Source organism: Diabrotica undecimpunctata, chromosome 9 (assembly GCF_040954645.1).
Source record: "Diabrotica undecimpunctata isolate CICGRU chromosome 9, icDiaUnde3, whole genome shotgun sequence".
In the NCBI taxonomy this organism is placed as follows: Eukaryota; Metazoa; Arthropoda; class Insecta; order Coleoptera; family Chrysomelidae; genus Diabrotica; species Diabrotica undecimpunctata.
In genome coordinates, this window is record NC_092811.1 from 107407374 (window position 1) to 107434212 (window position 26839).

The 26839-nt window shown below is 33.7% G+C and overlaps 1 protein-coding gene across 3 annotated transcripts in view; it reads right to left on the reverse strand.

Moving 5' to 3' along the window:
- The window catches only part of LOC140450377 (puratrophin-1-like), a 1292549-nt gene that overhangs the window by 895074 nt on the left and 370636 nt on the right, over positions 1 to 26839 (reverse strand). For all 3 annotated transcript variants that reach the window (XM_072543974.1, XM_072543973.1, XM_072543975.1), the window contains one exon: positions 14457 to 14492. In XM_072543974.1, coding sequence (XP_072400075.1) covers positions 14457 to 14492 — 36 coding nt within the window. The remainder of the gene's footprint in view (positions 1 to 14456; positions 14493 to 26839) is intronic.

Consider the following 26839-nt stretch of genomic DNA (forward strand, 5'->3'; position numbering starts at 1 on the left):
GTGTGTACCAATGGATTCATCAATTCATTCATCAACGGTTACAAAACGACGTAAAAATTCCTTAGGATTACGCTTAAATAGGGTCAAACACTACTCTGAAGTGGTCTCACGGTTAAGCTTGTTGTCCGGAGTAAGCAAACGCAGCAATCATCACGTTGACAGCTTTCTCATGCAAAATTTCACGCAAGATATGACATACTCAATCTTTTGAGATACCTACTGTCTCAGCTATCTCGCGTACCTTCAGTCGGCGGTCTGCCAATATTATATCGTGGACTTTTGTCACGTTATCCTCCGTGGTTTCGGTGCACCTGAGTGTAGCTCGTCAAAAACCGACGTGTGATCACGTTGCAAGACGTTAAACCAATTTTTGAGGGTTGCCATCGAAGGTGACGAGTCACTGTACACAAAATTCAAGCGCTCTTTGATTTCGCTGCGAGAGTTCCCTTGCTAAAACAAGAATCGGATCACCGACCGATATTGCTCTTTTTCTAAAATCCGCGGATAAGCCCACTTTCACACGCGGTCTAAACAAAACTGCGAGTTTGGTTTAGATGAAATTTCGACATTAGCTGTCTACGAGAATGTATTAGGGGAGATTCAGGGAGATTCCCTGAGTCCTCTATTGTTCAACCTGATTATGGATGAAATAATAAAAAAAGTAAGAACTAAAAAAGGATACCAAATGGGAGAAAAACAAATTAAAATATTCTGCTATGCAGACAACGCAATACTACTCTCTCAAAGTGAAGATGATTTACAACGTATGCTGCGCTAATTTAATATAATCGCCAGAAAATTTAACATGTTAATTTCCCCAAAAAACACAAAATGCATGGTTACAACAGCAAATTTACTAAGGTATAAATTAGAGCTGGAAGGTCAGATAATAGAACAAGTGATGTAGTTTAAATATCTAGACATTACATTATCTAGCTACTAAAAGCTCTATACTACTACTGAAAGAAACAATATCGAGAAATAAAAATATCGGGAAAGAAACGAAAGGCAGAATTTACAAAACAATCATCAGACCAATAATGACATACGCGGCAGAAACAAGACCTGACACATACAGGACAAAAAGGATGTTAGAAACAGCAGAGATGAAAACACTTAGAAAAATTAATGGTAAGATACTATGGGACAGAGCTAGAAGTACAGATATACCACGTAGTTGCAAAGTGAAGAACTGGGTAAGAACTAGAGGAGAAGAATTGTACGATCATATAAGCGGAATGACAACAAATAGAGTAGTAAAGACGGCAAGAGACGGTTCCCCAATAGGAAGACGATCAGTAGGAAGACCACGAAAACGATGGAACGACAACTTACTGGAGGCACATTGAAAAACAGACAGTCATATCTATATAAAAAGAAGAAGAAGAAGAAGGAGAGAATGTATTACACGATAGTAGATTTCTCTTAAGATAGTGGCGCCATCGGATGGTAAGGCTAAGTACCTATCGTACCGCCTACGTAGTATTAAGGGATGAAAATATATACAGGATTTTAAAACTTTTTCAGGCTGGTAAAGTGTTATCTCAGCTTCCACTTATTTATTTTTATAAGATAAGCAAAACTGCTGAAAATGTTAATTTTAAAAATAATCGAAATACGCACTAAGAAAATTTTTAAACTTTGAATGATTGATTCTCCTTGCCCAAACTCATCCAATCAGCCATCTCTTGATTGGCTGCAGCAACTCTGCCTCATTTTTTTTTGTGCTCACTGTCTAAAAATTCGTTGCTGTGTGGCTATTCTTGGTTTGATCTGAATCCGTTATATATTTCGTAGGCTCTTTTATCCATATTCCTTAATATTTTTTCCTGCACGGAATCTCTGTAGGGGCACATACCTTGGTAGATCTATTGCTTCCCTAATCATTTGGTTTTGTGTCGTTTTTTTTCCTGTTGCTTTTGCAGGTGTGTCCCCAAGCACCAGATGCGTATGTGAGCGTTGGTATTACTACGCTGTTTACTATTCTCATTTTTGTTTTAAAACGTAATTTGCTTCTTCTGCCTATTAGTGTGGAGAGCTGTAGTTTTAGTGCTTTGGCTTTGTATACCGTTTGCTTGACATTTTCGGTGAATGTTAGTTTTTTGTCAAGTATTATTCCGAGATATTTTGCCTAGTTGGCCCATTCAATGGGGGCCATCTCATCTACTGTTATTTCGCTTTCTGGTATACTTCTGCGATGTCTGTACACGACGGATTGTGTCTTATCTGGGTTTAGGGCGATTTTCCATATTATACACCAGCTTTGGATTCTATCTAGTGCTCTCTACAGATAGTTAGCTGCAGTGTTCGGGTTTCTTTTGCTGACTGCTATGGCCGTGTGGTCTGCATAAAGGCTTAGCAGGGTTCCAGATTCTTTCGGTGTGACGGCCGTGTATATTGTGTACAGGTACGATGACAGCACAGCCCTCTGAGCACCCCCGCCTCCAGGGTTCCGACTTCGGACAGGGTTGCCCCTATCCGAAATCTGAACGTTCTGTTGGCTAGGTATGACGCAAAGAGACATGTCATTGCCTCGCTGTACCCTTGTTCGTTTATTTTATATAGCAGTCCCTGGTGCCATACTCTGTCGAAGGCTTTACTGACGTTGAGTTAATCACGACATTTTGATATAAAAAAACTAAATTTCTACGAAATTCGAGGTATTTCTTTAAACTCGTTCCATACTTACTTGGCGAATAGGAAACAACTATTTAGAACAAATGATACTGACTCTAGTCACAAAATCCTTGTATGTGGAGTACCACAAGATTCAGTATTGGGTCCCCTACTTTTCTCTTTCTTTAAAAATGACGCCACTAAATTAAAAATCGAAGGAAAAATATCTTTTTTGCTGATGATACCAGTATCACTTGGAGGAACTTGTGCGAAGATGCAGGTGTGTTTTGAGTTTTGTTTTTATGGAAACACGTTCACTTTTTTGTACTTCTTCCAGGAACAACCCAGAAATTCGGGAACAAATGAAACTTTCGTAAAAACCGTTTGTACAAGTCTATTTAAACAATTACAACTACGTATTTTGGACGCCTAAACTTGCTTACGACAGCTGATTTAGGAAATTTAGTCTTCTTGAATGTATGTGCAAAAAAAAACTAGACATGTCGGTGACGTTTTAACTGTCCCTCATTGATAAAATTACCTGAGTAGGTTTATGGTCAATGGGAAAGCTTATTTTTTAACTTGCATTAAAGTTGAACTTGAAACTAATATACAGTGTGATGTTGTTGTTACGCAACACAACTCTAATATTGCAACTTTTCATGCAACTATATCTTCTGATCTAGATACAATAAAACTAGTCCGACTTTTACTTCTACTTTTAACGTGGATAAGACAGTAGCATTATCCTATTAATAAACTCTTTAACCCCTGCTTCTTAATAACAGCCAGATCAGATCGGTATCGTTGATTCTGTAAAATTTCTTGGTATTTTTATAGATAGCAATTTTAAATGGTCCCTTCATATTGATGTGTTAAGTAAGAAAATAGCCTCAGTCTGCTATGCAATAAGATCTGTTTCGAAGACAATTTAGCATTTTCCAAAATAGCATATTTTACTTTGTTCGGGGGTCTAATACAGCTGCCCGATCTGATGATATTTTTAAATAACAAAGAAGAGCAATACGGTATAAAATCACCGGATTTTAACGCTTCGCTCTTTATATATTTTAGAAACTGTTTGTTTAACTCGTAAACTTTACTCAAATTTTTTATTAAAAACTGTATTTGATATCTGCCTTTTATTTGAGTACAATTCATATATTTGACCATTCAACCATATAGAATTTAGTTTAATTCGTAAACACCTACCTGTTTTCCAGCAAGATCTAATAATGACTACTCCACCAGAAATTCAACCTTTGATGTTTATTTACCGATCCAGTCCACTTAGTAAAGAAATCTATGTTTTATATTTAATATCTATATAATAGTATAAATTCTGTTTTAAGTTTTGTATTCAGTTGTTTCAAAATATAGATGTTTTGTCTCTGTTACATTGTCAGGTGGAAAATTATTCCGGTTAAAACTAGGAAACAAGGACGTTTAAAATAATCAATAAAATGCGTGTTGTTTATCTCGTAGTAAAGACGTATTAACGCTGAGAATATTTTTTTGTCTTTATTTACATTAAAATTCCCCTATTCTCTGTATGTATTGTGAGGTAAAACATTTCCAGTTACCCAATTTAAAAATAAATATTTCAAGATGTTTTTTTGTCGGTTCGTTGCTAAGAACGAGGTCAAGAGGGGTATTTTGTTTGTTTAGGTTCGTAGACCACAAACTGGCTGCGAGACGTGAAGGGAAATTATTTGGCGTTGAATTTGTAAAATGTAACGCAGATAAGGAGTCAAGCAAGAGATTTCAGACTAGAAAGATGTTTGGGCGATTTTGAATCAGGAGTCGATTCATTCTTTTTGTGTTATGTCTTAAGACCGGCGAAAGGTTGGATAATACTCTTTTGCAATAATGCAGTTTAGAACAGAGTATCAACCATAAGATTTGTGCAGTACACCGGAACTGATGAAATTTTGAAAATGATTATATAGGATGTCCCACCAGCTTTGTTGTCGTTTGCCTGCTTGATCCAACCCCATCTACGTCAGATCTTCGTTCCTAAGTATGGAAATGGTTTCCTTTTTGTTCCAGTTGAGAGTTTGTCCTTGCAGCTCCAATCCCAGAGATAGTAGCAAGTTTTTCAAAGTTAAGTGGCAAAGTTTGTGAACTAAGGTAACAATTAACATATTAATTTTTCCAAATTAAATAGACTTTATTTTTAATAATTGATAATTGCTTTCATTAAAATAAAAGAATTTGTAATATTTAAAGTTTTATATTGTGTTAGAGGCGTGGCCAACAAAATGTCATAATTTATTCTGTCTTACAATGTTTTGTTGACATATGACATTTTGGCTTAAATCTATTGTTGTTGTTAAACAATTTTAATTTGATTATTATATAGAAAAGATATTTCATATATAAGGTTAAATTTTAAGATATTTTCATAAACAAGAATATCTTTAATTTTTAATAATCTAATTTGGCCGTATTAATAAGTAACCTAGGAACCATTTCGAAAATTTTTGTAGCAATCTCCTTTGTAAACAGATAAGCACGTAAGTTTTTGTTAATTTTGTTATTATGTTATTTAGTGCTTCTTGTGCAATCTGTATTTTTGATAACTGTTTGTTTGAGACAAAAATAAACGTTTGATTTGTTTCTCTGATCCATTTTTTTTTGTTTTCATTTAGAAAAGTCTCCTAACCCTTGTATGTATTCTTGATTTTAGGGAAGAAGAAATTTTTTTTTCTTCCAGCAGGAAGTTTTCTTCGAAGCGGCGTCCGAATAAAAATAGCTAGAGGTAACCTTGTCTGCCATATCTTGTTTCGTTTTTGTTCCAGGAAATTTATGTTATTATTCCTTTGTTTCATTGTGTAGTTACCCCAATCCGACCCCTTTGCCATTTATTTCAACTTATCCACGACCCAGCTCTCCAACTAACCCCTGAGTGCTCGTTCGCATACGTTTCGAATTATTTTGTTTGTCCTATCTCAATCCCCTTAGCTTCTGCCCCCAATTTTTCTACCCCCATGATCTTACCCTATGGTAGGCAAAATAATTATCGTTATATATTCTACAAAAAAACTATACAATCATCTCTCTTTACAACTTAAATCGGCAACATATTTCCCTAAGTTCCTTAAAATGACACAAGCGTATCTATTTGAAAGACCATATTATTCACTAGAAGAGTTCATTAACGAATAACTAAGAAATTACAGTACGTACCTTTATGTACAAGTAACTAAAGTGTTTTTATCTATATTTGGGTATCACATGCAGCAATTTCAACTTATTAGTTCGGAAGGTTTTATTATGCATTTTGCAATTTATTTCAATTTTGCAGTGGATTGTTTATTTTATTATGTTTTTATTTTGTGATATTGACAATTTATGTAATTACAGTATATTGAAATTATTATTATTATTTTCTTACCTTCTGTGAGCTTTTTCCATAATATTGTTAAATTTTCAGTATTTCTGATTCTAATTATAAGGAAAAAAACGACGATTTTAGTCATTTTTAAATATTAAATTCTTTTTATTAATCATCATCATCATCAATCAGCCCTGAGTTATCCATTGTTGAACATAGGCCTCCTCTAGACTTTTCCATCTGCTTCTGTTCTGCGCCTCTGCTATCCAATTGGTCACGATTCTTTTGAGGTCGTCGGTCCATCGCGTTGGGGGTCTTCCTCGACTTCGCTTGTCAGCCCGTGGTCTCCACTCAAGCAATTTTTTTGTCCAACTGTCGTCTTTCATTCTTGCAACATGTCCTGCCCATCTACATTTTTGCCTTGTAATATGTTCGATAATGTCTTCCACTCCGGTTCGTCTACGAACTTCCTCGTTTCTTATTCTATTTCTTAAGCCTATTCCAAGCATTGATCTCTCCATCTTTCGTTGTGTCCTTCTCAATTTTTCGGCTGATGTTTTTGTGAGAGTTAAGGTTTCTGCTCCGTATGTGAGGACTGGTAGAACGCACTGGTTAAAAGCTTTTCTTTTTAAATGGATCGGTATATTTGTTTTAAATACGTCTCTCATTTTTCCGAATGCAGCCCAACCCAGACTTATTCTTCTGAGTAGCTCCCATGTTTGGTTATCTCGCGTTAACCTTATTTCGTGACCCAAATACACATATTTTTCCACAAGTTCTATGGGCGACTTTTCGATTTCTATTAGCTCATTCGGGACGAGATTGGTCATCATTTTTGTTTTTCCATAGTTTATTTTTAAACCGACTTTCTGGGTTACTTGCTGTAGTTGTTGTAGCATAACTCTGGCTTCTCCTAAGTTTGTTTTTATAACAGACATATTAATTGTTATATTATAACCTATTGTTCTCATAACAGACAACTTAGGAGAAGCCAGAGTTTTTATTAATATTCCCTACCTATTTGAGAGGAAGGTTAAGTGAATTATTATTACTGAATTTATCACAAAACTTTTTCTACAAAAATCAGAATGCCCTCTCGCATCCACCTTAAAACAGATCCGCTCTGATCTGTATATCTAAGATTTGAAGCGGAATTAATCAAATTTTCAGAGTAATTCTTTTATCGGATTGGTTACTATTCCTACTTTAAATCAATTCTACAGTAATTAAAAAAAAATGGCATAATAGAGCTAAATTTCAGCATAATTAGTACCACTCCATAGTTTCACTTTCCAAAACCAAAAGTATTTCTTTTATTTTGTCAATTTTCGGTCTATATTCGAAGGCTTTCACCTCTAACTAGATATCACTTTAATTCCATTCACAATAACTACCGAGAGTAACGCCAGAATAATATTAATTGTGGTAATTTAATCCTATTGTTCGATGTTTCAATATTGACGCACTAATTCCAATAGACATCTTTCAAAATCAGATTGATAGAAACAAGTGAAAGTCAATTTAGATCGATTTAATATAATTAATGATGAATGTGTCTGGTAGCTATGGATTTTAAAAATTCGTTTAGTAATTATGAAAATAATTGTTTGCGAGAAAATGAAAACGAGGAAGAGAAGCTATTGCGTGGGATTACACGCCTCTTTGTAATAGAATCTTACGAGTGTATCTGTATTTATAAGTTATAAAGTTAGGTTGGTTAAGTTTTTTCTGCTATAACGTTCAGTTAGTTCTCTTAATGCAACGCAAGAGCTTTTTACTTTCGATAAAATGAACACTATCGTTATATTAGACTTATTACTGAATCTATTTCAGTTCTTAGACCTTTGGGGTCAGAAACTAGTTACTTATTCGATAACCTTTGCATATAAAACTGCTATTAACTCACGTTAAATAGATTTTGTTGACATGAAATATTGGGTTGGAAATATTTAGAGGAAATCTAGATTAGTTTATTCTATTATGATTTCTTATCTAATCTAGTAAATAACACACTAATATTCACATGCATCACACTAGCACTATGCTCTGCTTTTATATTGACACTTTAATTAATTCCAAAATCTTTGTCGCCTTCAGTCTTCTAGTTCTGTATTGTCAAGGAGCTGGATTGCCTCAATGTTCATGATTTTTTGCCATCTTTGTGATAATTTTATCCATAGTTTATGTTCAATGTTTCACATGCGAAAGTAATTTTTCGTTGCTGTATCATTTCTATAATTACCAACATCTTCTTCTTCTTTTTATGTAGACATGACTCTCTCTGTTTTTCTATGTGCCTCGAGTAAGTTTTCGTTCAATCCATTTGGTTGTCATTCGGCTTATATAATCGTTTCATTCTACTCTTCTGTTTCTTACCCAGTGCTTGACGTTCTCCACCTTGCATCTACGTCGTATATCTGTACTTCTCTTTGTCCCATAGCGTTTTACCATCATGCACCCTGCGACTCTGTTTTATAAACTTGATATTTCACTTCTGTCTTGAGCTTTCCGTAGCTAGATAATGCAATGCCTACATATTTAAACTCCATAACTTGTTCTATTATCTGGTCTTCCAGCTCCAATTTATCTCTTAGTAAATTTGTTGTTATAACCATGCATTTTGTCTTTTTTGGGGAAATTAAGATGTTAAATTTACTGAGGAAGGTCGGCGAGGTCAGACTGTAGGTCCTTATGGTCTAGGACAACCTAACGATCAAGGACAGAGATTGAATGCATTTTCTAAACAAAACGATATTATCATTGCGAACACCTGGCATAAACCACCCAAGCGACGACTATACACTTGGAAAGCCCCATTAAATGATGGCAATAATCCTGAGTCCTCAAGAAATCAAACAGACTATACACTTGTAAATGAGCGTTTACACTCAGAATATCGATTAATTAGCCTAATGAGCCACACTCTTAAAATTTTCCTAAGAATACTTCACAACAGAATTAGACGCAAATGCAAAGAAGATCTCGAAGATACTGAATTTGATTTTAGAAATGCTATGGGAACCAGAAAGACACTTTTTGCGCTTAACATCCGATTACAAAAATGCCGTGACCAAAGAAGAGATGTATTTGCATGTTTCGTGGACTTCAAAAAGGCATTCGATAAAGTACAGCATGTAAAATTAATGCAAATACTGAAAAATATCGGAATAGATGACAAGGATATTCGTGTCATTAAAAAATTGTACTGGAATCAAACTGTTATCGTAAAAATTGGAGATAACAACACCAATGAAATCTCCATACAACTACGAGTCAGACAAGGTTGCATTTTGTCGCCAACATTGTTTAATGTTTACTCGGACCAGTTATTTAAAAAGGCACTTGAGAGACAACCATATGGAATAAAAATGTGGAACTACTTAATGTGATTAGATACGTAGACAATACAGTAATTCTGTCAGATAATATTAAAGGTCTCCCAATTCTGCTTGATCGTATTCACGAGGTAGGAGAGGCAATGGGCATTAAAATAAACTCAAACAAAACCAAATTTTTAGTGTTTAGTCGTGACCCACAGCCCGATGCAAAGCTTCGATTAAACGAAGTCCAAGTTAAGAAAGTTCAAAAATGACATATTTGGGAACTGTGATAACGGACCAAGTAGCTCCAGACAGAAATAAAACGTAGAATAGCAATGACTAAAACTACTTTAATGAAAATGAAGTCATTTCTTTGCAATAATCATCTCAGTTTAGAACTAAGGCAAAAAATGGTTAAGTGCTATGTTTAGTCCGTACTTTTGTATAGTGCAGAAGTATGGACGCTTAAAGTATCGATCATGAACAAAATTGAACCACTGGAAATGTGGATTCATAGACGAATGCTGAAGATACCTTGGAGAGCAAGGACAACTAATGAAGAAGTATTATGGAGCGTCAACAAAGATAGAGAACTGCTAAAGACTGTTAATCTAAAAATGTCTTATCTGGGACATATAGTAAGGGAAGTCGACATAAAATATTACAATGATTCTTAAAGGCAAAATAGAGGCCCGTAAAGGTGTAGGAAGAAAACAAGTTTCTTGGTTAAAAAACATTCGTGAATGGACTCAGATATCAAATGCAGGACAATTATTTCATATTGCAGAAGATCGAGAAGCCTTCGTGATCGCCAACGTCGGATAATTCTGATATGGCACGCGAAGAAGAAGAAGAATATTAAATTGGTCTCTTTCCTTTGAGAGAGTAGTATTGCGACGTCTGCCTAGCAGATTATTTTAAGTTGTTTTTCTCCCATTTGGTATCCTTTTTTAGATCTTACTTTTTTATTATTTCATTCATAATTCGGCTGCACAATAAAGCACTCTGGGAATCTTAATATCAAATCCCATTGCCAGCCTCAATGGAGTCGGTTAGTCCTTCTTCTACTTTTACTTTTATTGTGTTGTTTTGGTAGATATTATCGATCGTTTTGATTATTCCTAAAGGTATCTCTCTTGAGTACAATAAGTGGATAACGTCCTTTAATTTTAAATGCCTTCTTAAGGTCCACGAAACATAGATATGCCGGTTTGTTGCATTGTAACGATTTCTCTTGCACTTGACTCATTATAAATATAGCTCGGTGCATGATCTTCCTGACATAAAACCTTGTTGTTTTTCTGCTAGTGTTATAATTTCATTCAGTTTATTTGTTATCAATTTGGTTATTAATTTTAGTGTTGTGTTTAATAAATTAGTTCCACTGTAATTTTCCGGGTCCGATTTGTCTCCCTTTTTGAAGAGAGGTATGAGGATGCTTGATCTCCATTCTTGAGGAATTCTGTTGTGTTCTATTATTTTTCGGATTAGTTTTAGTAGTTACCAACATCATTTCCAGAATCATCTCTACCCCTACTCCAGTACAGACATTCTTAAATATTACAAATGAAAATAAAAGCTATATCTTGATTGTTGACTCCCGTAGACAACAGACGCTGTGGTCGCCTCTTTCATATTAGATGCTCCAGATAACAGACGTTTTTTTCGTCCTCTTGTCCTCTTGTAGTGAACGGCTAATCACAAAAAATAGTATAGTGTATACAGTAAACAAATACAGCGAATTCGTTATAGATAATTCTTCTTCCTGGACCTCGTTTTTCAAATATTTTTCCTTGCAGGATGGCTTGAAGGAGAGCATATCTGGATTCATTTCGCATAATATGTCCGAAGAATTGTAACTTTCGAGATTTGACGGTGGTCAGTACCTCTCGGTTCTTAATCATTCGTCTGAGGAACTCCTCATTTGTGACTCGGTCAGTCTACGGGATCTTAAGTATTCTCCGATATAGCCACATCTCAAATGCTTCCAGTTTTCTACACATATCTTCGTTCAAGGTCCACGATTCAACACCATAAAAAAGGATAGAGAAGACGTAGCATCGCAGCATTCCTACTTTTGTATCAAGAGAGAGCTTGTAACTCTTGAAAAAGGCCCCCTTCCGATTGATGGTGGATTTAGCTTTTGCAATGCAAAGCTAGAGTTGAGCTAGGAGAGATATCCTCTGACAAATTGATACGTGTCGCTATGGAAGGCAGAGAGATGATTATATGAGATTTAGCAAACTTTACTATATTGGTGTGTTTAATTAACTCGTGGAGCTCAAAGTTCATGCGGATGCTGAACTCCCCATTCTGCTCCCAGATAAGATCAAAAAGCTCCATGAGCACTTTCCTTTCAAAACCTTTCATGGCATTTTTTGTCTTTCTTCAGCTAGTCCATGTCTCAGAAGTATAAGTCACAATGGGTGACTTATACCCATAGTGTTATTATTAGTGTTTTGTTTAATTGTATCTTCGAATTAAGCCCTAGTGTTTTAGAAGTTTAGATGCCCTATTTCCTTTATTCCCGCCTATTCTCTTTTTTATTTTTTCAATTACGTCATTAGTTTCGGTTACTAGGCATCCTAACTACGTGAACTCTGCTAGATTTTTAAAGCTGTGGAGACCCGTTTGAAAGAAGCTTTTATTGGTACGTCTTGTCCTTGACAAAAATGTATATTTGGTTTTATTCTGATTTATCCCCAATCTTACATCTCACGTCGCTTTATTAAGATCTTCGAAAGTCTCCTTTATTGCTGCCTCATTACGACTAAGTATCATGACATCATCTGCATATGAAGTTATTTCTTTGCTCTTGTTTATAAGATTACCACGGATGTTTACTTTGGATATTGCTGCATACAGTAAAAGGTTGAACAATAGCGCTAACAGCGCGTTTCCTCTTACACCGTTATTGATCTCAAAGTTGTCAGTTTTTATATTTTGTATTACTATAGCTGCTTTGGTGTCAGTGAGGGAAAGCTCTACCAATCTGACCAGTTTTTTTGGTTTCAACCATAAGCACCAGACTTTCGTATAGTTTTTTCCTGTTTATAGTGTTGAAGGCTTGTTAGAAATCAATAAATATACTGCTTATGATTATATTGTATTCGTGGCGCTTATCCAATACTTGCATTAACATGTGTGTGTGATCACTAGTAGATCGGATTGGTCGAAATCCACACTGGTAGTCATCAATGATCTCTTCCACAAATGAGGTCAGTTTGTTATAGATGAGAAAAGAAAACAGTTTGCATGATATATTTAATAACATAATTTTTGTATAGGATTCTTTCTTATTCCTGTTGTTATGAATTGGGTGTATAAGGTCCCATTTCCAGTCTTCAGAGATTGTTTCATCTTCCATATTTGGATGATTGAATCATGTATTTGTTTACATAGTGCTGGTCCAAAGGAGGAGCGTAAATGGTTATATATTAGATCTTTGAAACAGTAGTTATGCCAAGTAAGTCCTGCCAATAAAAGCCAGGTACTGACCGAATTGACAAAGTTGATAATTCTACCAAAAAAACTCAAGATGGAATGGGTGAAGGCGAGTCTCCAGCTCCTTAGCTAAGAAGAGTCACTGGTACCCCAGCTTGGAGGTATCCCGGACGGATTTCACGAAGATGACTTACGCAAAACGATAATCATACGAATATGATTGTTAAGATAGGAACTTGGAATGTCCAAACATTAATAAAAGCAGTAAAGATGCAGGAAATTCCTGAGAAATTAGAAGATTATAATATGGATGTGACTGGATTTCATTAAATTAGATGGAAGAAAAAAACAGGAGAGTAGAAGAACCTTGTAAGAATTTGATCCAGTGAACGATTATGTAGAATGCGTTTGAAAGGAAGATTTACTAACATAACAGTTATAAATGCATATGCATCCACTAAAGAAACTGACGACAATATTAAAGATTATTTTTACTCGGAGATTTTAATGCAGAAATTGAAAAAGAAGAGCATTATAGGGATGTTGCAAAACAACACAGCCTTTCACAGCCACATGTTGGAACAAGTCCCAATGGAAAAAGATTATATCAATTAGCCCAAGCTCAGAATCTGACAATTACCAGCCCTTATTTTCTTTATCAAACGGAACGTAGAAATTCCCAGAGTTTGATCATGTACTAATTTCTCATCCCAGGGCTATCCAAGATGTATATAGAGGAATAAATTGAGACTCTGATCACTTTATAGTCATTACCACTGCGAAGCAAATAATCAGCAATATCTAGAGGACTGTGGGATATAACCAGTGAAAATGGAATATAAGTAAATTGGGCAACAAAGCAAATCTAACATATATAAATATAAAATTGCAATAGGGGAGGAATTACATATAACATACAGATAAAAATCAACTAGATGTGGAAAAGATGGCAAAATATCAAGAACCAAATTACTAAAAGCGATAGAGCAGGTAATAAAATAACAAGGGAAGCATCGAAACGCAGAGTGGTTTGACGCAGAGTGTAGATTGATTAAAAGACAAGGCAAAAGGACAATGAAAGGATAAAATATTTACAATATTTACAAAGGAACAAGAAATAATAAGGAAGATTACATTAAAAAAAAAGGCCACAAAAATGTTCAGAAGAAAGAAACGAGAGAAATAAGATTTAAAAATGAAATAGATAGAGACAAGTAATTAAAAAAACAGTACAGAAAATTCTATAAAGATGCGAAACAACTAACAACAGAGTTTAAGCCTAAAGAAAGTTTTTGTAAGGATAAAGAAAGAAATACACTGACTGACGATGAAAGCATTCTAAGCAGGTTGAAAAAATATTTCCATGAGGCACTAAACCATGTGAATTTATAACAGTGGAAAATGCACTTGTGGTCATCTATCAGCTGAGAGAGAAATTCATGCACTTCCGAAGATAAAATTACTGTGTACATACAATGTCCAAATTACAGCAATCTTATCTTCTCTGCAGAAATTCAGGATTTCGAGATAATAATCTGTTTGCAGAATTTAACTTTACTCTAAATATTTTCTGTTCTGGTAACTAAGAAATAGATTCAATCAGAAGTCCCACTAATGTTTAAAATGTTGTATCCAATCTGGATTACTATCAAATTTAACTTAATAAATGATTAAAGCGCTTGATATTCGATAACTTTATAAAATAAATAAATAAAAAAAGGAAATACGTTCAAACTTACCTCAGGTCCAAGTTGATTTGGTCCAGTATCAGATTTCTGAAAGAAAAAAAACTATAGTAATTTCAATAAAGGTCACAGCATATCTAAAGAAATTTTGTATCTAAGTAATTAAGACCAATTTTTAATAATATTAATAATTTCAGAGCTTCATAACTGGAAATCTCCTGGACCAGACGGAGTTCAAAACTTCTGGCTTAAGAAGTTCTGGAGTGCTCATGAGTGCTTGTCAACACTAATTAATCGTGTTATTTCTAATCCGCAGGAAATACCATCATTCCTAATTTAGGGAACAACTTATTTAATACCGAAGGATCAAAATAATACCCAAGATCCAGCCAAGTACCGGCCAATTACGTGTCTTCCAACTCTGTAGAAAATTGGTCATATCCTGTGTAGCCCAGCGTATCTACCAACACTGCGCTCTAAACAATATCATAGAACCTCAACAGAAAGGATGCGCTAAGGGTTCCATGGGTTGTAAAGAACAACTTATTATCGATTCAGTCATTTCTAACCAGGCATACACCAAAAAAAGGAACCTCTTCACTGCCTTTATTGACTATAAGAAAGCATTTGACTCAGTGCCGCATGAATGGCTGGTACATATATTAAGAATATATAAAGTCGCTTAATAAATTGTGGAGTGTTTATGAGGACTTACCAATATTAATTAATAATGTTTGTTTGTTGAATGACCATCATTCCTTACTCAAGCAACAACTTATTTAATACCCTAGGATCTAAAAACATAAGATCCAGCCAAGTACCGACCAATTGACAACCGTCCAAATTTGTGTAAATTGGTACAATGTTTTAAAACGTTCTAAAACTGAAAACAGTTGGAAACTGTTTTCTTCTCTCCTATATAACAAACTGACTCCATTTGTGGAAGAGATCATTGGTGACTACCACTGCGGATTTTAGCCAAACCGATCTACTAGTGATCACATGCACAAGCTGATGCACATATTGGAAAAGAGTTACGAATACAACATCGACACGTAAGCAGTACATTTATTGAGTTCAAACAAGCCTTCAACACTATAAACAGAAAAAAACTATACACAAAATCTGGTGCTTATGGTTAAACCCAAAAAAACTGGTCAGATCTGGTCAGATTGGTAGAGCTTTTCCCTACTGACCCTACATCCCTACTTTTGCTGCATGCAGCAATATCCAAAGTTGACATCCGCGCTAACCTTATAATTGTAAATGGTAACCTTAAATAACCTGGAATTGATGTTGGTAACTACTTAAACTAACCAAAAAAAAAAAAAAAAATAGAACAAAACAGAATTCCTCAAGAATGAAAATAAAGCATCCTAATACCTCTCTTCAAAAAAGCATACAAATCGAACCCGGAAGGTTACAGAGGATTTACTAAACACTACACTAAAATTAACAACCAAACTGATAACAAATAAATTAAATGAAATTATAACACTAGTAGAAGAACAACAAGGTTTTAGGTCGGGAAAATCATGCACCGACGCTATATTTATAATGAGGCAAGTGCAGAAGAAATCATTAGAATACAACAAACCGGCATATCTATGCTGGTCTACGGAAAGAGAGGACCAGGAAGAAGAAGAATATGTTGGCTCCAGAACTTACGAAATAGGTTTTCCTTGACCACTTCAGGACTATTTCGAGCTGCGGTCAATAAAGTTAGAATTGCCATGCTAGTAGCCAACATCCGTAACGGATAGGCACCATAAGAAAAAGGCATATCTATGTTTCGTGGACCTTAAGAAGGCATATGACCAGGTCAAATTAAAAGAAGTTATCCACTTATTGTACGAAAGAGATATACCTTTAGGAATAATCAAAACGATCGAAAGATCTACCAAAACAACACAATAAAAGTAAAATTAGAAAAAGAACTAACTGACCCTATTAAAGCTGGCAATGGGATAAGACAGGGAGATTCCCTGAGTCTTCTATTGTTCAACCGCATTACGAATGAAATAATAAAAAAGTTAGAACTAAAAAAGGATACCAAATGGGAGAAAAACAACTTAAAATAATCTGCTATGCAGACTACGCAATACTACTCTCTCAACGGCGATGAAGTCTCAATCTAAGCTACTTAAATCCACTGACTCAGGTTTTAGCATCAAAGATAACAATATTGTATTGTGTGTTAATGTTATTTATTTTTAGAATGTTAATTAAATATTTTTGACTAGCGCTTAGCTACTGATTTATTATTATTAAGTGGCTAAAAACGGATATAAACTAGTTTTCAGCGGAATATAAGAACATTTCTCAAAAGGCACAAAAACATCATCCTCGAAGTGCAGTAGAGGGAACAACATTACCGCGGTAACTATGGGAAAAAGAACTTACGGATGTAGATGAGCAGTTGGAAAAACATGTTGCTAATTTAAAAATTTATTTTCAGAAAAAGGCTATACAGATATTTTCTATACGTCATGTTTTGGACTTCTATTCCTATTTTTTGAACTTCTCAATATTGGCTGTTTGGAAAAGTATGTACTATTTCTTTTCATATTTTTACTATTAATATTTTTCTTTTAGTGTACTACAATGTGATCTAATTCAATCCTGTATTCTAACGACTCTGTTAAAATATATTGCTTCCTGTTATTTCGTAAAAACTGGCTATCTTATTTATTATGTTTTAAGTACCTAGAATTTGACTTCTTTTGTTATTTTGTGTCGCCAATATACACAAAACATGTGAAGTATCATATTACTGTTACCATTGAATTGGATTGTCGCTATTCAGAAGTGCCCTACAATAGGGTTGATTTATGAGATGCACTTGTCCATAAACCACTTAACGGTTAGAGAGTTCTTTTCTGACCGTCTTAAGTCTCAACTCAAATCACTTCATCCGAAGACAGCGAACGAAACACACCAACTTTTTTGGCTCTCGTGCCAACGAGCTTCGGCGTCCCGACGCGGTACCAATGATATTCCACTGGCTAAGAATACGACATCAATATTTCAAAGGGTAAGTCTATATTCTTTGTACAAACAACAATAATGAGTATGGCTAGTTAATTTCGTAATTTACTGACAGTTGTATTTGCTATTTTTCGCTAATTCATTTACAAACAAAATATTGCATTTTTTTCATTATTATTTATCTAATATCATTTAACCAGCGACCTCTTAAGTTTTATACAAAACATAATATAAAATATTTCTGGCTCAATTATTTTTTCACTGAGAAATCATCCGTGATATATTCTCCTATTTTTAGCCTTGATTTTGTCCCATTGTATAAATTTGGTAGAGTTGCAACCGAAATATGATTTATGTTTATATGTTTTAAGACTTCCCAGAGTTTTACTGTTAGTATTGTATAATATTTGGTGCTATTATCTAGTACAAATTAAACTCCACATACCAAAGTACACATATATTTTCATAAGTGAACTGTAATTCATAGCAATTACATATTATTTTGAGAACTCTTCGTTTATTTTTCATAATTACGTACCCTAAATACGATGCTGCGCTTTTCCATCTCAATAAAAGAGTGATTTGCCGGTCGAAAATATACCATTATAGATGATAGGTCTGGTAATTTTCGTGTTATTGATGTTTTTATCAAGGCGTGGCCTCTTTTCCCAGGTTACTTGATCAATATCTGTTAATAATGGGACCTTGTTTGGTTAAAACTAATAGCTCATCTGCCAGATTGTGGTGGATATTATGCCGCTAAATGTATGTTAGATGCATTTTTCAATTATTAAAACAACTATAAGCGACTATTTTGGCGTAATAGGTGTTGATGCTACACATTACTAAAACACATATTAAAAAGATGGGAGCAGGGTATGGTTAAATCAAGAAATCGATTTTTGAAACCAAATATAACGAATTTATCAGAATATAAGGCCAAACTGCTCGTAGTAAAGTAGAAAACTCTGGTCTGTTTTGGGATACAGTTCAACGCAACGCACTATCAAGATCCAAATCGGTGAACCAGCTTACACGGTTAGCGTTTAAAGTACAAACTTGTTGTAATTTTGTTATTTTGCTTTAAATTATTTTGTTCCAACTTATATTGATTTTGTTCATTTTAAAACTTTTGGTTTTGTTTTACTATTTTTAATTTAAAAATAGATAGGGCTTAACTTTGTATTTACTAAATATTCTGTTATAATCAGTATATCAATTATTTTAGTTCCGTACCGTACCGTATCTATACCATAGACATTTATACAGTGTAGGTAAAAGTTTATGGTCGGTATGGTAAAATTTAACAGGATATCTAACACAGATATAAAATCATATTTTCAGCGAATAGACAAAGACAACAATCATATTTCCCCTTGGTCTCACCTCCATATTTCTTATTGACGCCCATTGGCCATTAGTGAGACGATTAGTTCCGATCAGAGATATTTTACATATCTCTGGTTCCGATCCTAATATACCTAAGAAACTAGAGGTGGGTCGTTGACATTTTAAATATACAAAATAGTACTTACATTTACATTACACATTATTAAATCGCAAATCGTCTAAATTGACATTTAAAAACATAAGTTTTTCTACTTTTCTTGTTAACCGTGTTCTTATTTTATTTAAAATTAAACCAGATTTTGAAAGGAACAGATTTTGTTACAATACTACAATATTTTATGAATATAGTGGTCAAGTTAGGATACACATGGCGATGGTTTTTCCATCACTGTAATGGACAGTTCCAATCTCCGTTCGAATTTTTTTGTGGGTAATATATAATCAGACAAATTAATGTCGACTTCTTTTATATCTCTCGATACAGGTGTATGTTTAGATGAGTCATGTCCAATTCATCAAAAATACACCATAGACTTAAGTCATCTTTATCAGTTTCTTTTTCTTTTACTGGTTGATTTTCAATAGTACAATCTTCTTTTTCTTTTTTTTATAGAAGTAACCAGCTTCTTAACCTCTTTCTTTTGTTTTTTTACCTTCATTTTTATCAGAAAATCCCTGCATTTTAAATCATTACTTGTCATTTACGAATCTACGGTTTCTCACTAGTAAGCCAACTAGTTGATGGTTGATTCAAAAAAACTACGTTTTGTGTAGACGTAAACGGAGGAGCAACGAACACTTTACGTCGACGAGGACGATTAGTTGATCTGAGATACTACTACAAAACTAAAAATAACTCTTTCGGGACAGTGGACTGTCGAGCTATCGGTTAACGTTGAAAATAAATAACTAGGTATTCTGATTAATAAATGAGTTTCGATTTACGATTGATCTGCATTTTCGAAGGTGATGGATACTTCCATTAATAAAAATATTAGTTTAGAACAAAAGAAACAAATAGATATGGATTTACTAAACCTATGCAAAGACTCGTTTCATCCGTTTTCCATAGTTGAAGAACGAGCTTTTAAAAAGTTTACAGGGTGGATTCCTGGATATAAACCGCCAACAAGAAAAACTTTGTCAGGTTCATTACTTCAGGAATGATATATCAAAACTGAGCAAATTATTAGATCCCAAGTTGTTAAAGAAGTAGAAAATATCTGTATTACTACTGACCTCTGGACATCTAGAGTAACTGAGAGTTACATCGCATTAACAGGACAATATTTAACCGAAAATTTAGAATTTAAAACGGTTTTATTAGGCTGCTGTCATTTTTCTCGAAACCATAATTCAGAAAACATCGTTTTTGAAATTAGTGAAATTATTAATCAGTGGGGTCTAAAACGAAAAGTACATTTTGCAGTAACTGATCATGCCTCAAATATGGTCAAAGCTATTAAATATGTTTTAGAATGAAAACATTTAAATTGTTTTGCTCAAACGTTACATTTATTGGTGGAGGACGCACTTAAATGCTGTTGTGTACAAATAGATAAAATAAAAAGTATTTTTTCGACAATTCGACAAAAAACACATTTCAAAAAAAGTACCTTATCTTCAGAAAGGCTTTTAAATATCAATAACAACATAACAAAGTTCCCAAACGGCCAATCCAAGACGTGAAAACTAGGTAGAACTTCACCTATTACATGTTAAAAAAAATGACCGAGTTAGAAGAGGCAATCCGTTCCACATTGGTATTAGTTAATACAGACTTAGACTTAGACTAAATCTAAATAATGAAGACTGGATTATTTGTTCTCAACTTTCCCAAATTTTACAGCCTTTTAAAGAAATAACAAGTACAATGACTGGCCAAAAATACTTGAAGGGTAGTTCAGTGGTTGTTATGGTACGCTGCCTGCAAGAATCTTGCAAACGGTAACCTTACATCCATAGTATCCGACGTAGTACAGTTACTAATATCGGGTTACGCAAAATGATTTAGAGGGCTAGAACAGAGTGGTACATTGTCATTATGTATATTTATGGATTTACGATTTAAAGTACAGGGATTTTCTGATAAAAATGAAGCTAAAAAAACAAAAGAAAGAGTTAAGGAACTGATTACTTCTATAATTAAAGAACAAGAAGATTGTATTATTGAAAATCAACCAGTACAAGAAAAAGAAACCTATAAAGATGACTAAGTATTTTTGATCAATTAATTGTACATGACTCATCTAAACGTACACCTGTATCGAGAGTCCATTACAATGGTGGAAAAACCATTGCCATGTATATCCTAACTTAACCACTATATTCATAAAATATTGTAAATGTGAACACATGTTCAAAATCTGATTTAATTTTAAATAAAAGAAGAACACGGTTAACAAGAAGTAAAGTAGAAAAACTTATATTTTTGAATGTCAATTTAGACGATTCGTGATTTAATAATAACGTGTAATGTAAATGTAAGTACGATTTACTATTTGTATTGTTTAGTTTATTTTTCAAGTTATAATAAATATATCCTTCATTAGTTTCTTTCACTTCAATAAATATACACATAAACGATAATATCCATTATGTTTGTTTATGTACTCGCTTATTTGAAACTACTGGTAACAATCAACTAGTTACTTGTTTACGAAAAACGATTGTTTCGTTAACGATAAAAATGTCAACGTCCCACCTCTAGTTTCTTAGGTATCGCCTGCCGAATACCGGTTCAGCTGTGCCTACCTTAGACAAAGTCCCTACTTTCACGACGCGATACGCGACGTTGCCAAATAATTTTGTATGAAGCTTTTTTATTGTTGGCGTTATAATGCAGTTTATTATTTTTATTGGAAATAAGGCACAATGTGACTTTAAAATAATCTTATTTTGATGTTTAGATTCTTAATTTGGAAATCGTACTTAAAATACGAAACATTAATAAATTTTATTTATATAAAACGATTTCCGAAGTGGAAATCAAAATGTTAAATAACACTTATTGTAAAGTAAGATTGTGGCATATTCCCAATAAAAAACAGTAAGCTGCCATTTAAATCCATTTCGCCCAAATTTGATTATCTTAGAGCATTGTTCAAATGCTAAAAATACAACAGGTCAAATAAAACCAATAAGTTTGGCAACGTTGAATTTCCCCTTTTTTATTATTTCCACTCATGTATTTTCGGCGATATAAAGGGCGGGCCTAATACAGGTGTTTCTCACTCCATCTCACGTAAGGTCCATCCCGAACATAAACTTTTACCTACACTGTAGAATCTTTATGGGCTTTGTCAACTCCGTTCTGTTATGTCAGTTTTTGCTTCAATGGAAGTGGAATGCTTTTTATATCTTTTATCTACTTAAAGAAATGTTTTAATCCAAAATGCATTTATATTATTTAGATCTCCATTGGGGTAAGTTGATAATTTCTTTATCTTTAATATTTCACCAATATCCAGTGTCTTTGATAATTTCTCATATTCTTTTTTTGACATAAGCTAAATCTCCAAGCCTCGTAATAATAATTATATCCGTCTAGTCTTTGCTATCTGCTATATTTGTTTCTATATATTTGTTAACCTTCTATAAAAACATGGTAAGAAAATGTTTAAAACTTAACACAAGGTGTTGTGCTAACAAAAGGTTTCTAATGTTAGCTTTTTCGCCTTATATAAATTTTTTGTCACTTCTTTACATGAATTTCCTAAACTATGTGGTACCACAGAGATTAGTAAACTGCAGTGGTATAGCCGCTAGTATGAGGAACTCAAGAGCTGCCTGAACTTAGATACATGTCATATATACAAACATGCAGTTAAATTCAAACCACTATCTGAAGCCAACAACCACGACAACGACGTTCAACAAGTGATCCAAGTGCACGACGCCAACAATATATGCAACAATAATGCCATAAATATCATTTTCAAATTTTTGTACGGCTTTAGGCAGGATTTCCTTATTATTAAAATTTAATTTCATTCTTGATGTACAATAAATATGACTATTTAATAAACTCTTTTATTTGTCCCAGCCAAACTCATTTTTAAGAATTGCATTTAAGATAAGACGTTCATACACTTGAGAGACTATCTTTTAAGATAGAGACAATCTTTGAACTAAATAAACTAATTAATAAATTATGGGATCCGCAATGACTATGTATTATACATTGTTTAAAGGATAGTTCAAGGATGTACGGCTTTTAAAAATAATTAAATAATTAGAGAAAATTAAAATATGTAATGGCTGCTTGGTAGAAAATTTAAGTTGTCAACATATAATAAATTACTTTTGCATAAACAGATTATTAAACCAAGATGAACATACGGTATTCAGTTCTAGGGTTATACCAATAAAAGCAATATGATACAAAGATTTTAAAACAAAGTGCTGAGGAGTAGAGCAAACGCTTCATAGTACATCAGGAATAGCGATATCTACAGAGATTTAGGGATGGCGCATGTGGACCAAACTATTATCAAATTCAGCAAGAGTTACGAGCAGAGACTTTACCGATAGTTGATCATCGAGGCCATCTAGCTTCTAGATAACACAAATCTTACAAGAAGACTTAAGAGTAGGAAGTCTTTTGAGCTGGTGATAAAACAGTGTTGCTGGTGAACAGTGTTAAAAGTAGAGTGTGGCGTCTGCGACACTCTGCTTTTGACTAAGCTTTTAAATTACACTAAGCTATTGTGTGGCTGAGTGTAATTTTAAGTTCTTTAGCACCTAATGAACACTAACTACTGAGTGGGTGCTTAGTTTATATAGCCTTTGTAGTAAGTTAGAACAGAACTACTCATTGCTTAAATATTGTAGTCAGATTATAGTAGTAATAACCGTCGCCGTTGATACGTTATTTTAATAAAAAAATCTAATTTAAATCCCCAGTCTTTTATTTATCGCTTCAAATCCTGTTTGCCTCACTGCCATTATTCTGTCAATGGTTATTAAAACGTCTACTAGTTCTTTATGTTTTTTTTCTATTTCATTTCTCTGTCAAAAATTATACAAACTTGTTTCTAGTGTTAGTGTTACTTTTTCCTACTCACAAGAAGATGGCAACACGAATGGCGACTAATCTTAGAGCAGGCCAGGATCCACAGAGGATTGTCGAGCCAAAGATGATGATGATGAGTCTCTTAGGCCCAGAATATGGGTTTATGATTCATTGAGGCACTAATTTTCTTTGTTTCCAAACTATGGAAAATACTTTATTTCATCTAAGAATATTTGTGTTCGCTATATTTGTTATAAGAATATTCGTTTAATTTTCTTCTGTCATGTTGTTTTGCGTGTGAAAAAAAACCGATCTGAAATGATATGCTACCAAAACCTTGTAAGTCATGAAATAATATACCATCTAATTTAATTTATTTAAATTTATTCGTCAAAAATAATTAAATTCGTGAAAATACCCGCATTTCAGTAAAAAAATTACCATGAACTGCATTTTCTACTAAAAGAAGTTTTAAGAACTTTACTACCAACGTCTTTGTCACTGAATATATCTCCAAGTACAGAGTAACCTATCTAAAACTTTAAAACATGTAAAAAATGTACTATCAAAAACGTCTGGGTAGCTCTAAAAATGTTGCAAAAGAAGCTTGGTCCATAATAAACGACTTTCGAAATAAAACTAACACAGCTCAAACATTTTCTCTTCCAAAATCTGAAAATCTAAATGAAGACTTCGTTAATGTGAGTAAAAATATAATATTTTGCCAAAAAAAAAAACATCCGATTTCCTATTGCCCCAATTCAATGACTCGAATTCATTTTTTATAGACCAGTTGATAAATCTGAACTGATCCAAACAATCAGTAGTATCAAAAGCAAATCTTCCTGTAGTACTAATGGACTATCCATAAAAATCGTCTTAAATCTTCCACGAAATGTGTTGAACATCCTGGTCTCACTAATTAATTATTTCTTTGAAAAAGGGTGCCTAAAGACAGCCATTATTATACCTCTTCATAAGGGAGGTGAAAAATCGAATGGCCGCAACTATAGACCTATTGCTTTACTACCGGTACTATCCAAAATTGTTGAAAGACTTATTGAGTACTACTGTAGGACTGGTACTATCCAGAATTATTGAGAGATAAAAGCCCGACTTATGTCCTTTCTCCTTAAAAACAACATTTTAGCACAAAGTCAGTTCGGCTTTTTATCTAATAAATGTACCCGTGATGCTATGTTTTCTGTACTACATGAGGTCTATTAAGCACTTAACAATAATCTTTATACTGCCACTGTTTTTTGGGACTATGCCAAAGCTTTTGATTGTATAAATCACGACATTTTGATAAACAAATTAAATTTCTACGGAATTCGACGTATTTCTTTAAATTGGTTCAAATCTTAATTAGAGAATAAGAAACAACTTTAGTGTATTTTTATGTATGAGAGAGTAATAAAACAATAAATTATGTATGCAAATCCCTAAACTGTTGATACGGGTGACTCAATGAAAAACCGATATTTGTCAACAAGTTTACAGAAGTATATAGGAAAACAATTTTAAATTGAGTATGACCACCAGGTATAAAGGTTGGAGCAGAATAGAATACAATAGTTGTGAGGCTTACTAATCCCTAAATAAGGTTGCCAGTGTCGGAGTGATGGAGGTGAACAGGTACTAATGAATTTGCAAGAAATGTAAGATGTTTATTTTATTGGTTATATATAACCAATAAAAGTTTAATAAGTACCTACCTATTTGCAAAATAAAGTTTAATTCTTTAGATAAAATAAAACGTTTTATTTTATCTATTTGCAAAATAAAGTTTAATTCTTTGCCTATTTGCAAAATAAAGTTTAATTCTTTAGATAAAATAAAACGTTTTATTTTATCTGAAATGAGTGCATTCCACGAAGTAAGGGTTTCAACAATCAAACATTTAATTCTTTAATTCCAGGAATCTACGACAGTAATTGACTAGATAATTACCTTCTAAACTTATTCCACAGAAAATGTGATAGTGGGTTTTTCCATTTTGTATATAGGAAGGTCCAAGTGGCGTATTCAAAATTCTTAACAGTTCACTAAAAGTAGGTACTTCAGTTGCAAGGTGCAGTTTATTGTGTATACTAGTGTTATGGAAAATTTGGAAGTGCCGTGTAAACGCCGAAAAATTGGTCCTCTAACAGTTAATGAAAAAACATTAATATTTAATTGTTTTAAATCATTTACAGACAAACGTTTATGTGAAAGTGTTGATGAGACCGTTGAGTTAGTTAGCAGTACACTTGGTGTTGGGAAATCTACGATTTACAGAGTTATTAAAGAAGACAAATGTGGTAGTTTTCAAATGCCACGTAATGCTCCAGGGAAACCAAAATTTCAAATAGAATATCATTTTAAAGAAGGACTTCGACGGAAAGTGCATGAATTCTTCTTTAGACAAGAATTTCCAACATTGGATAAAGTTCTTGTCTCAGTTCGAGATGATAAGGATTACCCAGAAATGAGTCGAAGTACGTTATGGAAACTTTTAAAAGAAATAGGCTTCCGCTGGAAAAAGAATCCCAGAAAGTCTATTTTATTAGAAAGAAGCGATATTGTCATATGGAGAAGACATTTTCTAAGAACCATAAAGGAAATGAGAAACCAAAAAAGAAAAATATTTTATCTTGATGAAACATGGATCAACGAGGGTCATACATCAAATAAATTTTGGCAGGATGAAACTGTTACAAGTCAAAGGCACGCTTTTGTAAATAACTTATCTACTGGTTTAAACCCACCATCAGGAAAGGGACGCAGGCTGATAATAGTACACATTGGCAGTTCAGACGGTTTTATTGAAGGTGGTTTATTAACTTTTGAATCAACTCGTACCGGTGACTACCATGAAGACATGAACGCTGATGCCTTTCAAGAATGGTTCGAACAAATGATAGATCTTCTTCCTAAGAACTGTGTAATAGTAATGGATAATGTAAGTTATCACTCCAGACTTATAGAAGGACTGCCCACAACCAAGTGGTTAAAAAAAGACTTGCAGAATTGGCTGAGTTCAAAAAATATTACGTACCATCCCGGATCTATAAGAAAGGAACTTTATTCGTTGTGTGCCCTT